The 15484-nt window shown below is 42.2% G+C and overlaps 1 protein-coding gene across 2 annotated transcripts in view; it reads right to left on the bottom strand.

Annotated features, from left to right (window-relative positions):
• Window positions 1–674: 674 nt before the first annotated feature.
• LOC145357721 (bone morphogenetic protein 7-like) overlaps window positions 675–15484 on the bottom strand; it is a 64710-nt gene continuing 49900 nt past the window's right edge. Inside the window, exons 4-7 of one of the 2 annotated variants that reach the window (XM_080211145.1) lie at window positions 13208–13405; window positions 11785–11864; window positions 3931–4041; window positions 675–1354 (exon numbers count right to left, since the gene is read on the bottom strand). In XM_080211145.1, coding sequence (XP_080067271.1) covers window positions 1205–1354; window positions 3931–4041; window positions 11785–11864; window positions 13208–13405 — 539 coding nt within the window. In that variant the 3' untranslated portion in view covers window positions 675–1204. The remainder of the gene's footprint in view (window positions 1355–3930; window positions 4042–11784; window positions 11865–13207; window positions 13406–15484) is intronic. The other variant, XM_080211146.1, reaches the window with a different exon arrangement.

The following is a 15484-nucleotide window of genomic DNA, read 5'->3' as shown; positions in this document are numbered from 1 at the left end:
TAAATAGGCACAGCTGTAGTGGGGGTGGAAGGGACTGAGAGAGCCTGTCACTCTGTTGAGATATCTCAAGAATAAATCTACTTGAGATAAGACTAACTTTAGACTCATTCACCATATATAATTATTGGAATTAACATCTGATGCTAATGGAACACTATAAGAAAGGACCCAAATTAAAGCTCTCCACAGAGTCTATAATATGTGAAATAACAAAGTTCTCTTACTAGAGAAGAGCTCTTTTAGAATGTTTTTGATTATGTGATAAACTCAAGAAGTTTGATATGCTGACAGTAACTCCTATCCACTTACTTTTTTTAAGCCAAAACTAAAAATGTTACTGTTTCTCGATGTGCTCGTGGTGCGGATTTTCTAAATACAATTTTAGGCAAAGCTACTGTGTTTACATTTCTTGCTGCAAGTCATCAAAAGATCAATTTGATTCCATAAAATCATAATGTCCTAAGCACTAAAGTTCAAATGGCAAAGTACTTGTGATTCCATGAATTTGGAATGGGAAATATCCAAATAAAACATAATAAGAAGCAATGATACTTTCAGTTATGAAGATCTGTTAACTCACGAGTAACACAGCTCGTCGTAGTCAGTAGTGCTACTTCAGGGCCCATCCAGTTTCCGATATAAGCAAAAATTAAAACACAAAGGTGAGGATTAAATTTATTAAAAAGTTATTTTAAGTTATGTTTTTTCAATCAGTAGTGCTGTGTCAAAGTAATACATGAAATGTCTGTTGCATACAAGAATGTACATGAGGAAAAGTAGGGTGTGCCATTTTCTCCACCAGTGGGTTATAGAGTCTTAGTCACCAGTAGGATAAATCATCTTCTCCTTTCTCCATATTATCTAATTTGTTTATACATGGGCAAAAAATAATCAACGTAATCTGGCATAGTCACAAATATTAGTTAAAAGTTTTCTTGTCTTCAGTGTTGAAGTGCACGTGCTTTGGTATGTTCGGGTACATTATTTTGAACCACAAAAAAAATCCCTAAAGGCTTTAAAGATGACATTCTATAGTAAAGACTAAATCAAATTGTGATATATTAAATATGATCTCATTAAGCCAAATATGGCAACCTGCAGTGTCCTGTACACACTGTGGCTCTTCCTTTCCAATGTTATTCATCCAGCTGCATGATGTCTTGAATATTAGACCAAGCACAATTGCATCACACGTGGATACATTTTATTGACAGCCACATGACTTTGCCACCATGTTCCGGTGTTTTTTTAATATCACATTGTTTTTCTCGTCAAAGTAGAGTACTGAAGTGGCACTGAGTTTGGTTGGTGCACAACATGGTTTTGGAACTGCTTCTGGCTTTAACAGATGAGCCTGTTGAGAGAATAAAATAGCATAAATCTGTTTTTTCTCCCCCAGGTTTTGTTCTCTCAATATGCAACAATCAAATTTTCTTCTTTCCTCCAGTTAGTTTTGTGCATCAAAATGAATCTTCATGTTCTGAACAGCAGGATGTTCATCAAGGCTACTCTTTGGCCAATACTTCAGAAAACTTGCTTAATCAGTACCATTAATTCTGTCAAGTCCTGCCTGAAATGTCAAAATTCAATGCCTAGAAAAAAAATCAAATATGAAAATACCTGAATTATATTGACATAAAGTTACCCTTATCTTAATCAATATTAGAGGACTTTGGGGTGAGAATTGGTTCCACAGAATTACAGTCCACTTTTATGGTTGTTTCAGAAATCATACAGGGCAAAAATGCTGCTTGTACCGACTAGGTTTACCCAGTGCTCATCTCAGATTAGGAGGGATGACTGGCAAGATGGAGTCACCTACCATAAGACCTCTCAATTCCACCTCCTCTGCTTTCAATTGGAAAGCATGTCTGAATGATGCAGGGCCACACTGCTTGCGAGGTTGGCAGAACAAGGAGACTCACATGACCAACATTTTAATTGAATTTTATTGTAGAGTGATTGTAGGTTCTTTGATCTTAAAATAATGACCCCAGTTTGTAATGGTATTGACAACAAAGCCGTCAGCATTTGCTACCATATTGTCTGCACTCCTGAGTTAAATTACATGGAGCGATTACACTAACCTGACATCAACTTTGAGCATCTGTGTCATTGCAGATCAATTACATTGTTAAAGTTTGTTAATGCTAATGACATTGATCAACCAGTGTGAGTCCTAATAACAACCTGCACATTGCACAGCATAACACAGGCATCCAGATATTGCTAACAGTGATTCTAGGGTTCTTGAGATTCCCAGACTTCAATCAAGGGGAAATTTATGAGTTAACAAGAACTTCTGACCTTACACTGTTAGTCACACTTTAAAGATCGTTGAAAAAATTCCAGCTTGTTGAATAAGATGCAATTGGGTTCTTAATAGTAGTCTAACTTCATAATTACTGCTAAACAAACTCACTGGTGATGTTCTCACTAAAATTTGCAGCTGCACAACAACCCAAAAGTTTCAACATAGAATGAGTATAAACTGACTCCTTTAAGTCAAAAGTCCGACACACAAATTAATAGGCCATGTAGTGCACAACACCAACAGAAAAGCTGATGCTTACAGGTCCTAAAAAGCTAAATTTATATTTGTTAAATGAGAAATTTCACTCTCATGATAAAATTTTCTTGATTTTAGCTTTTATCTGAATCATTTATTTAGTGATCTGAACTGTTAAAAGTGAAGTTTTCAGTTCTTTTTACTTCCTCTTTTGCTTCAGTGCCATTAGACAAATCTTCTTTGCTGATATCATGGCTGTTGCAAGGCTGGAGATCCCCGTGAGCTGGTTCCAGGTTTAAACTATCCCCATGGAAAAGGAAATACAAAACAGGCCACAGAAATCGCTCAATCATTGTCAGCATCATTCTTTGACATTAGTGGTGAGCGCTCCACTGCCTGTAAAATCCAGGCAATTTTCAACATTTGGACCCCTCTCCTCACAGAACAGTATGATGTTCATATCCATCCTGTGAATTGGGATTGTATCAGCTGTAGGGCAGGCTAGCAGGAAGAAGTGATGCCCTACTGCACTTCTGGTGGCAATTGCATGACAGGAATTTCCAAGCTTTCCATTTATTAGCTTGGCTCAGTTGGGAATGGTTTCAAACCCCATTGCACGATTTGAACATGTCATCCAGGCAATACTGAGAAAATAATGCAGAACCAGAGGTGCTGTTCTTTGGAATAAATGTCTTTGCTCTTTGTTGGATCATTCATGTGCAAAATGGCTGCAGTCATGATATACATTATGGACAATGCCAAAACAATCCACTCTATGTGAAGAAATTTCAGGGATTTCTGAAGGAATACAATAAGTGCCATTTGAAAATGATTTTTTTCCTTTCATAATATACACAACAGAATCATCTTATCTTTAATTTAAAATCCTTTTAAACCAGCAGATTCTATATATGCTTTTATGGTGTAACAACTAGAGGGAAGGGGTGTCATATGATCCAGCCTCAGTTTCACTTTGGCTGGTGAGCAGATCACATCACACACAGCCCTGCTGCTCTGATGAAGGATCATCCAGACTCTCTCCACAGATGCTGTCAGACCTGCTGAAATTTTCCAGCATTTTCTGTTTTTGTTTTAGTCCTGCTGCTGATGTGTTCAAGCCTTCTAGCTTTGTATCGCTTTTCTCATGTGCTTAGTTTAAATGAATGAACCCACAATGTGGTTACCCAATCCCTTTAGATCATTACAAAAGCATGACTGCAATGTTTAGTCACTCATAATTGAGCCAGATTCACAAACAGGATGTATTTCAACACTTGTCAACAAGTGCATCCTTTTTCATATTTAATGCATGTTTCACCCGAGTGACTATCGCAAAACTGATATACATGACAACACGCATGGAAAAGCAGTGCAGTATGCAAGAACAGTCTGAATCAGATCAGGGAGACCCATACACTTACCAGTGTCTGAACAATTGCATGATTGGTTGCATTCATGTGGGAGTCAAGTGGAAATGAACATTCCCCATCACAGTAAAATGCAGCATAGCCCTCAGGTGCAATTATCCAGTCCTACATTGGGGGACAGAAAAAGTTAATCCACACAGACCAACGCAATATCCCAATTCCTCAAACATGCTCAGATTGCCTTTAATGAATAAAATTTCTGCAACATCTTTATTCATTGCACAACTTCCAATTAAAAGGAATTCATATTCATCAGTGGAATGTAATCCAGGAAACAGGGATCTTGCTTGTCGGCTAGCAGCCAGTGAGAGCACAGTGTCACTTCCTTTCGGCCAGCCAGTCAGGCATGTAAGTAACCAGAAGATAAAGACCCCTAGGATGGAAAATCTATGCTCCCTCTAAAGCTACCAGCCAGAGAATGGGAACTCCTCACTGCTGTCAGCATCACTGGAGCTAACAATGCACCCACCAGAGGCCCAGGATCAGACCCAGGTGAGGGAAGGATGGGGGATGCAGGGTGAAAGCTGGAGGAGAAGAGGAGAGGAGAGTCAGAGGCAAAGCCCCGGGAATGGCTGTCTGGATGTTCCCCTTCCTCATGCTGGGTCCTTCAATCAGACACTTAGGTCGAACAACAAAGCCCAAGAGTCTACAGGCAAACCCAACAGGGTTTATTTTCAGGCTTTCAGTGTAATAACTACTCTGTTCACTGTTGGTTGAATGCCGTTGGTGATGGGATGAAATCCTTAACTGTACATTAATTCCCCACTTGGGTGCTTCATTCGGTGTCAGGGCAGGATGCTTCCATGACACTTCCAGCCCCAGACTTAATCTGGTATGATGTTAGTGTACCTTTAAGTAATGTTATTTTAAAGCTCAGGTACTGTGCAGTTGTAAGCAAACTTTTTCAGTTTGTTTTTCTCATTGTTGCTGGCCTGTTGATAAGAGTCTTTTTATTGCAGCTGAAACTGAGGTTTGTTTATTTTTACTGGGATGTATGACTCTGCATTGTTAAGAGAAAAACCGGTTGGCAGGTCAGGTGATAGGAATTTTTTTCCCATTTTCTGTTTGGAACTGCAGTTTGAATTTTAGTTTTAGAAGGAGCATCAAGCTGGAAAGAAATCTTTCTCTCCCTGGTTCGGAAATTCTGCTAGTTAGCTGAAAGCAAGGTTTTGCTTTTCTGAAAGGAGGAAATCAGCTGTTGATGCCTTGCCTAAGGTCCCTGGTGTTTTGAAAAGCTGTTCTGATTTCAAACTGTTCTGAGTCTATCCAGAGAACTGCAGATTTCATCCAAAGATCTCAAGTCCAGTATCACATGAGCAATGGCCTTTGCTGTGGTAAACTTTGCTTTGGTGACTCGTGGAGTGCCCCAGGGGTCGGTGCTGGGGCCTCAGCTATTTACCATTTATATAGATGATCTAGAGGAAGGAACCGAGTGTATGGTGTCGAAATTTGCTGATGACACCAAGATTGGTGGAATGGCAAATTGCGCGGAGGGTGTGGAGAGTCTGCAGAAGGATCTAGGTAGGCTGGGCGAATGGGCCAGGAACTGGCAAATGGAATTTAATGTTGGCAAGTGCAAGGTGGTCCACTTTGGTAGGAATAATGGTAGGAAGGATTATTACTTAACGTGGAGAAAAACTGCAGCAGGCGACAGTGCAGAGGGACCTCGGGGTCCTTGTGCATGAGTCGCAAAAACCCAGCTTGCAGGTACAGCAGGTGGTCAGGAAGGCAAATGGGATGCTGGCCTTCATAGCGAGGGGGATTGAATATAAAAGTAGGGAGGTCTTGCTGCGGCTATATAGGGCATTGGTGAGACCGCAGCTGGAGTACTGTGTGCAGTTTTGGGCGCTGTACTTACGCAAGGATATTTTAGCCTTGGAGGGAATGCAGAGGAGGTTTACTAGGCTGATACCGGAGTTGAGGGGGTTGAGCTATGAGGAGAGGCTGAATAAACTAGGCTTGTACTCATTAGAGTTTAGAAGAATGAGGGGAGATCTCATTGAGACGTATAAGATGATGAATGGGATGGATAGGATAGAGGTGGAGAGGCTCTTCCCGCTCAGAAAGGACAGTACAGCCTCAAGATAAAGGGGGGGCGGTTTAGAACGGAGTTGAGGAGGAACTTCTTCACTCAAAGGGTGGTGAATCTCTGGAATTCTCTGCCCGTTGAGGTGGTGGAGGCTGCCTCGCTAAATATTTTTAAGACGCGGGTTGATGGGTTTTTGATAAGAGAGGGGATTAAGGGTTATGGGGAGAGGGCGGGAATGTGGAACTGAGCCACGACAGATCAGCCATGATCTTATTGAATGGCGGGGCAGGCTCGAGGGGCCAGATGGCCTACTCCTGCTCCTATTTCTTATGTTCTTATGTAAACCTGTGCAAAGGATATTTTCTCTATGGGATTGGTTTGACTGAAACACATTAGGTATAGTTGTTAAAAGTTATATATTGTCTTGGTTATTCTGTTTCTTGTTTGTAATTGATAAGAGTTCTTGCTAATTTTCTTACTATACATGTTAATTATATTGTTAAGTAAACTTTGTTTGATAAAAGCTCTCTAGTGGGTCATTTGAATCATATCTGAAGTGAAATGTATCATGCTTATCCTAGCCAAATTCAAGATGATGCAGACATGCTCCATAAAACACTTTGGAGTTTCTGACTTGAATCAATACACTGGGCAGCAATGGGAAAGCAGCCTTTGGCTAATTAACTGTCCTACCAGCCCCAAAATAGTCTCAGGAAGGACATTAAATTCCACCATTAGCCTCTTGGAATTGAGAGTGTCATTTTTGTATAACAGCTTAAATCCTAAGAAGATAAATATAATTGATATTGATGAGAGATAGTTATCCTGATATCCATCCCAGCTCTTTATACAAGTTTGGCCATCTGCTTTAGACTATCGGCAAGTACAATAAAACGACTTGTGTGCCTTGGGCTGGCCAGTTCTAAGAATGTTCACCAAACATTGAAACAAACACTGATCACATGTAACTATATCATTGTAATATTAACCCCAAACTACAAAAAGCATAAATCACAAAAATGTTAGCATCCAGGTACAGGAAGTAGTTGGAACAGTAAAATAAATGTTGCCCTCCATTAAGAGAGATGGAATATAAACATTGAGATGTCTTTGCTGTACAGCTGGGCATTGGTGAGACCACGCTTGGAATATTCTGTACAGATTTGGTGTCCTTACTTATACTTGCATTGGAAACAGTCGGCTGGTTCTTGGGATGAAAGAGTTGTCTTATGAGGAAACATTGAGTAGTTTGATCTTATATTGAGGATGCGAAGAATGAAAGGTGATTTCATTCAAACATATAAGATTCTGAAGGGATTTGGCAGGTTAGATGCTGAGAGATTGTTTCCGCCTGTGGGGAATCTAGACCTAGGGGACGCAGTTTAAAAATAATGCACTTCCTATTTAAGATGTGTCTGAAGAAGAATTTCTTCTCTCAAAGGGTCTTTTGGAATTTTCTTCACCGCAGAGCAGTGGAAGCTGGCTCACTGAATATATTTAAGGCCGAGTTGGACAGATTTTTGATTGACGGGGGTGTCAAAGGGGGACAGACAGGAAAGTGGAGGTGAGGTCACAATCAGATCAACATTAATTGTATAGCGAAAAAGGCTTGATGGGCTGAATGGTTTATTCTCAGGATCTTTACAGTGCAGAAGTCCATTTGGTCCATCATGGCTGGACTGGCTCTCCAAAAAAGCAAATATCAAAACATCTCTCAATCTTTTTATTTCCAAACAAAACAGTCCCAATTTTCCCAATTTATTTTCACAACTGAAGTTTCTCATCCAAGAAACCATTCACATGGATCTTTTCTCTCTTCAGTGTTTTCACATTTTTCGTAAAATGCAGAGCCCAGAACTCTATGCACAACTCCAGCTCAGACCAAACTAATTTTTTTTATTACTTTATTCCAATCCAATCAAGTCAAATTAAAGCCAATTCAGAATCCCAACAAGTTGGGACATTCCCGATCCAAGCTGACAAGACAGGGCTCTCACCTCCTGTCTTGGGCTTGACCTACATGATCCGAGCTGATTGGAATAGGTGTAACTCCTCCTCCAAGGCTTGGTCTAATTTGCATCTTAGCCAAAAGGCCAAGATGCTGCTTTAAAAAATTGCTTCAAATGAAGCTGAAATGTAACGTAATGACTTCAACCAAGTGCAGCATGTCGACACTACACTTGATCTTAGCCAAAAGGCCAGGCCAAACTAATGTCTTATATAGCCTTAATTACCTCCTCTTTCATCATGATCTGGGTCGCACCTTCTTCCTTGGTAAAACCTCAGTTAGGCAGTCTGTAAATTCTCTATTGCATCCCTGTAGTAACTGGCAGTGGCTTAATATTGCTCCAACAATAAAGGGTTTATTAACCAATATTAATACGTATACTAGATAAGGGTCTGACAGAACACTCTCACAGGTCTATTCTCTCTGGCTCCAACTAAGGTTCCTCCCCACTTCAGGACACACACCCTTGCTCCTGATTGGCCTGCCTTCCCATGCAGTTGCTCCGTAGGGTCTGGCCTGATCACATGGCTTACAAAGGATCACATCTTAAAGGGGCCATGTTACCACACTCCCCCTACTCCCTATGTTCACCTATGAGTAACAAAAGAGAGATAATGTTATACATCTTCACAAAGGCACAATATCACAAAGACAAAGGGGAAAAGTCCAATCACAAAGTCAATTGGTCTGGAAACTTGTGGAACACCTCAACTCAACACAGGGCCTCTCAGTTAGCAAAGAATCCAGTCTGGCCAAAGAGAAAGGCACACTCATCAGCCTATGATCGACATCCTCCCTGGTGATTCCTTCTTTCTCATGTACAGAAGCTAGAGGCTGCCAAGGCTCAACAGAGGTTGCAGTTCTCCACATGGTGATGCACTGGAAGTGACCACCAGTGGTTTGGTTGGATCAAAATGAACAAGTAGCGTTGATGGGCGCTAGGTTTGTTTTACTTAAACAAAGGCATTTTTTGCACCGCTCCCCACTTCCATTGTTGGTGCTTCTTCAGACGCTGGTGTAACAGGACCGAGTCATGGACATGTTCTGGAGGAAGCTCCTGTAATAGTTTACCATCGCTGGGAATGATTTTAATTCTGTCACATTCCCAGGCTGTGGTACTTCTTTGATGGCTTTCACTTTGTCCTCTAGGGGATGCAAATTCTTGGCAACGACTCTGAAGCCGAGGTAGGTAACTTCATCTGCCTGAAAGATACCTTTTGTCTCATTTTAAGCAGATGCTGACTTCTTTAAATCTTTTTAGGACCTCATCTAGGTTTTCCTTGTGATCCTTAGGGATGCTCCAGAGATTAGGATATCATCCATCGCTCTAGGTATTTCCTACAACAAACTTTCCATAGTACACTGGAAGATGGCAGAAGCCGATGAGACCCCAAATGGCAGGCAAGTGTACTGATATCACCCTTTGTGGTGTTAATGGTGACCAACCTTTGGGAGTCTTCTTCCAGCTCCAGCTGCTGGTACGCATGACTAAGATCCAACTCGATGTACTTAAGGTCCTCTGCTAATTTTGCATTGAGCTCTTCTATCCTCGGAATAGGGTATTGATCTATCCAGTCTCCTCCGTTCATAGTTAACTTGTCTCCACAGATTCTCACAGTGCAATCAGGGTTAAAAATAGGGATTATAGGCACAGTCCATTCAGAAAACTAAACGGGGTTTTATGACACCCAAGTCTTCCAATCTTTTAAACTCCATTTCCACTTTACGATGAACTGCATAAGACATTGGGTGGACTTGAAATAATGTTGCTACAGCCCCTTTTATTTGGCCTGGTTCCTTTTGGAAAATTTCTGAGTAACCGTACAGGAGCTCTTGAAAAACCTCCATCCTGAATATTCAATGTCTTGAAACAGTCTAATTTAATTTGTTTCAACCAGTCTCAACCCATGAGACAAGGTCTGTGAACCTCAATCACTAAAGCTGGTAACTGTTGTCTGGTTCCTATACAATACCATTACTGCTGCAGCTGACCCTACTGTCATCAGCATCCATTGATAAAATGGTATCGAACAACTCAACCTCAAGGGTTGCAGACCTTTCTGAAGGTTTCTGGCTGTTTGTTCTCTTATGACTGTGGCCGTGACTCCAGTGTTGACTCCCATCTTAAGAGATCTGTGGCTGACCAACAGGACTATCTTGATAGATGGTACCTTGTTGAGTGTGACCTGCTTTAAGGTATAAATTTTGGATCTGTTGTTGGGTTCCTCAGCCAGTTATTTTAATGGTGTTGCCTTAACTATTTTTTTTGTGTGTGTTCTGTCCTGCTTGCTTTACTCTGCACCAAGCCTGCAAATGACCCTTCTTCTTGCAGTGAAAACACATATAATTTTTACACTGGCATTGTGTTCTCCATGCTTCCATCCCTGGTGCTGCATTACCCCTCACTCTGGCTATTCCTCGCAGTAGCCATTTCCCACCACAATTGGTTCACCTCATTGGGCATGCCTTGTACCTTGCTCAATGCAGTTACCTGGGCCTTCTATGGCTTTTCAAAAGAGTTTAGTCTGAGCCAGCAATTTTCTTTGTATTGTGAGGCTGTTAATCCCACAGACCAAATGGGTCAGGATATTGAATTCCATGATTAGCCATGATCAAAATGAATGGCAGAAGCAGGCTTGAAGGGCCGAATCATAAAAACCCTACACTGCAGGAGGCCATTCAGCCCATCGAGCCTGCATTCACAACAATCCCACCCAGGCTCTGTCCCATATCCATACATATTTTACCCATTAATCCTCTAACTTATGCATCTACGGTCAATTTAGCAAGGCCAATGTGCCTAACCCGAACATCTTTGGACTGTGGGAGGAAACTGGAGCACCCGGAGGAAACCCACGCAAACATGGGGTGAAGGTGCAAACTCCGCGCAGAGAGTGATCCAAGGTGGGAATTGAACCCAGGTCCCTGGCACTGTGAGTCAGCAATGCTAACCATTGTGCCACTGTGAATGACCTACTCCTGCTTCTAGTTTCTATGTTTCAGTGTGGAGTTTGCACATTCTCCTCGTGTCTGCATGGGTTTCCTCCGGGTGCTCTGGTTTCCTCCCACAGCCCAAAGTTGTGCGGGTTAGGTTGATTGGCCTTGCTAAATTGACTGTAGATGCATAAGTTAGAGGATTAATGGGTAAAATATGTATGGATATGGGGGTGGGGCCTGGGTGGGATTGTGATTGGTGCAGACTTGATGGGCCAAATGGCCTCTTTCTGTACTGTACTTTCTAGGCCAACATCATGGGCCTCTTTGAAGTCAAAACAGGATTTTAATATTTATTTCTCAAACAGGAAATATATCCAATTGTTATTAATGGAAGTAGTGGTCATTTAATTAAAGACGATTGGTGATGTCAAGAATTTATGAGCTACAATATTTGATAAAAAAGCAAATTGTTAAAGCAAGTAATGGTGGCACAGTGGTTAGCACTGCTGCCTCACAGTGCCAGGGACCCAGGTTCAATTCCGGCCTCGGGTCACTGTCTGTGTGGAGTTTGCATATTCTTTCCCCGTGTCTGCGTGGATTTCCTCCCACAGTCCGAAGATGTGTGGGTTAGGTTGATTGGCCATGTTAAATTAACAAACTAAGTGTGTGGGGTTATGGAAATAGGGCCTGGGTGGGATTGTGGTTGGTACAGATTCGATGGGCCGAATGTACTGTACTTCTGTACTGTAGGGATTCTATTCTAAGTAAAGCAAGTGTTCAAAGTGAAAGATCTACAGTAACCATTCTCTCACGGGTGAGCACAGTAAAAAACACACACACACACATTGTGAGCAATGTTGTAAGAGCACCTTACCTGCCAGCCAAGGTCTTGAAAGCTGACATACATATCATGTCTTTTACATACTCGTCTGTGATCTCCAGAATGATGGGCTGCTTAATATGCATAATTAAAAAAAACAAAAGAGAAGTCACATTGTGGTAACTAACCTACTTGTCTTTGAGGTTAAATTAGCAACATGGAAATAAGAGCCAGACCTTCGTGATGCTTCACAGGAAATCCCTTGCTTGGGTGGAGGCGGAGTGCATTTTCATCCAGGTAATGGGTATGTTGAGTCGAGGATTCCGAGGGTGGAAATCCCACCCCAAAGTGCTGCTGGCAAATTAGAGGCCAACAGCTCTCCACTGGCGTCAGTGGCACCAGGAGTACAACCCACCAGGGACCCAGGGTCCACCAGGGATCCCAGGTCAAAGGTGTTAGTGTGGGAAGAAGAGGGAGGAGGAAGAAAGGGCGGAGGGCGTAGCTTTCTGATCTCACCCCCTTACAGTGCCAGATCCCTTGATCAAACACTGAGCGGGAGCCTGCAAGAAGAACCAAATGAGTTTTTATTTTGGGTTTTGTGTGCGACTTCCCTACCAGCCGCTAGTTGAATACCAGTGGCGATGGGATGAGGCTGTTAAATGGACTGCAATAGCATCCAGGTGGGAAAATAGTCCAACTTATCAGTGAACTTTAATCAGGAACAGGCAGCGGGATCCCCATCTAGTATCTTCTCGCTTGATTTAATGCCCCCCCCCCACCCTATCTCCATGGCGGCACAGTGGTTAGCATAGCTGCTTCACAGCGACCAGGGACCTGAGTTCAATTCCCGAGTTGGGTCACTGTCTGTGCTGAGTTTGCATGTTCTCCCTGTGTCTGTGTGGGTTTCCTCCAGGTGCTCTGGTTTCCTCCCACATTCTGAAAGACGTGCTGGATTATGGCGACTAGGGGAATTTCACAGTAACTTCATTGCAGTGTTAATGTAAGCCTTACTTGTGACTAATAAATTAAGTTTAAAACTCTAAACCGACCTACAGATGGGGCATCAAACTCTGTCCTATTTCTCCCCTAACATTTCTCATTGTATTATTGTTTAAAGTTAGCATTCTAAGATTTTTTAATGTATCTTTATTATGTAGCCCCTTCTCCAGGTTTACTGCTCTATCTTTATTCTCCCTTCCTGTATGCTATCAATTCTTTCACCACCCCACATTATCTATCCATTTATCTGTAATTTGAACCTAATTGTAGCCTCTGAGGACTGTCATAAAACCTCTGCATCAAAATCAAAAAATAAACAGCAAAATTTCTGTTCTAACAGCTTTGATTCACGTTACCAGCCATGTAATTTTGCCTTTCATGGCATACAGGAGAATTAAGAGGATAAATGTGATGAGTGGTTTAGCTCAAACTTAGTTTAGACATCATCTTTACAATGCAATCATGTTCCCTGTGTCACCTGATGTTCTGGGCAGTCTGTCACAGGATTCCTGTAGCTGGTTGTGCTTCTTACGACCCCTGCGCGATTTTGTAGCTCGTGTTGTGCGAATAGGTGCCTGACTTGCTCTGAAAAAGGTCACCATGAATGGCTGCTTCGAGCGGACCCCTCTTCGTCCAACTAACCCGATAGAGTCAGGATCCAGACTGCGTCTAGGAGCTTAGATATAAAGTAACAACTTGTAATCAATAAATGAACCAGTTTCATTTGTCCGCTGCGTTAGAATATCATTTGGATAGATAACAAGTGGTGTTTCTTTATTTTGATAATTTCTTTCTCTCTGTATCAATGTGAGCACCGATCCAACCCAGCACATAGAATGAGCAAGCTGACTTCTGCTAGTTGGCTGTTATGGCACTCTGAAACCACAAGATGGCACACTGCTCTGGCAATGTAAAATAGTTGGCTGAGTTTCCCCTCCCTCACTGAATTGCATTGACTCTCCACAACCTTCAATTTGACAGCATCAGCATTCAATCAGCTCCTGCAGAGTTAATTTCGTTTACCAGAACTTTCTAACATGTAGCCGTAAAATATATAAAATTGGGATTCAAAGCAGCCAAGTGGGGCCATCTACAAACTGAGCTGTGGAGCAGCGGGGTACATTATTCTGTTGTTGGGTTGGAATAGTTTCAGTAACTTCTGAAGACTGTTAGTTGCAAACAGTAATTGTATTGTAGCATATTTACAATTATGCGAACATTCTTTGCTGCTATTTCCTAGCACCTCTCAGATCACATGAATATATGTTACTTCCTTCTATGGCACCACACATTATTGCAGTTATTTGATTTGATTTATTATTGTCCCATGTATTAGCATACAGTGAAAAGTATTGTTTCTTGCACGCTATACAGACAAAGCATACTGTTCATAGAGGAGGAAAGGAGAGAGTGCAGAATGCATTGTTACAGTCATAGCTAGGGTGTAGAGAAAGATCAACTGAATGTGAGGTCCATTCAGAAGCCTGATGGCAGAAGGGAAGAAGCTGTCCTTGAGTCAGTTGGTACATGACCTCAGACTTTTGTATCTTTTTCCTGATGGAGGAAGGTGGAAGAGAGAATGTCCGGGGAGTCCTTAATTATGCTGGCTGCTTTTGCAAAGCATTGAGAAGTATAGACAGAGTCAATGGATGGGAAGCTGGTTTGCATGAGCTTCACTCACGACTCTTTGTAGCCCTTTATGTTAACCCTTTCTGGAACTTAGTTTAACATATTCCAGTATACTATTCAGGCTATAAGATCCAGAAGGACTATTTTCAATTCACTCAATTCTGGGAGGGAGGCTAAGAGGATACATTTTACTGGGTCACAGTGGTGTGCCTCCTACTAGATAATTTCAGAGTTGCACTGACAGCTATCAAGCAGCAGTCTGCCTGCTCTTAGGTGAGACAGATACAGCGTGTAGAGCAAGAGGGGAAATAAAAAGTAATACCTTTTTAATATGCCACAGTAACAGTGACTTTGTAGCACTTGTTTAAATTCAGCATGATGTTTTGGGAGTACTTTTTGACTCCAAGCGAATTAAATGTAAGATCTTTGCCAGGGTAAGATTGGCAGCTCATTGGCCGGGATTTTCTGCGCCTATTCACATTGGGCGGGTTCGCTAACGGGAGCTGAAAATATCGCAAGGCAGCCAAAGTCGCGTTTCACGATGCTGTGAAAGCTTGTTGCAAATGTCCCCTTCCCCCATCAGTGACAGGCCATGTTCCCAACAATTAATCTCAGGAACCTCACTATAATAAATTAACATTTAATTATCAGGCCCAAATGCCGGAATCATACCGCCCCCAACATGACGTGGAGATGTCAGCATTGGATTAAAAACAACAAAGAACAAAGAACAACCCAGCACGGGAAACAGGCCCTTCGGCCCAACAAGCCTGCGCCGCCGCATCACCCTACACCTATTCTACCCTGCGTATCTACAATTAGAACCCCTGACTTAGCCAGATTCAGGGGAGAATAGTGTCAATTTGGTAAAACCAATCAGCCTAAGAGCACATCTTTGGGGTGTGGGAGGAAACCGGAGCGCCCGGAGGAAACCCACGCAACCACAGGGAGAATGCACAAACTCCCACAGACACTGGCCCAAATCCATGTATCTGCACAGCTAGCAGTGCTAGTCACCGAGCTTTTGCAGCGCCCGTCTACCGGTCCAGGATCAAGCACACACACCGACACGAAGTACTAGGCCACTCCCGGAACCTCCAGGAGCAGCCCACGCACGACCCACCGT

This window comes from Carcharhinus amblyrhynchos, chromosome 24, assembly GCF_965287045.1.
Source record: "Carcharhinus amblyrhynchos chromosome 24, sCarAmb.v2.hapA, whole genome shotgun sequence".
NCBI classification, from domain to species: domain Eukaryota; kingdom Metazoa; phylum Chordata; class Chondrichthyes; order Carcharhiniformes; family Carcharhinidae; genus Carcharhinus; species Carcharhinus amblyrhynchos.
Note: the sequence above shows the minus strand (reverse complement) of the source record. Positions and strands in the feature narration are given on the sequence as shown.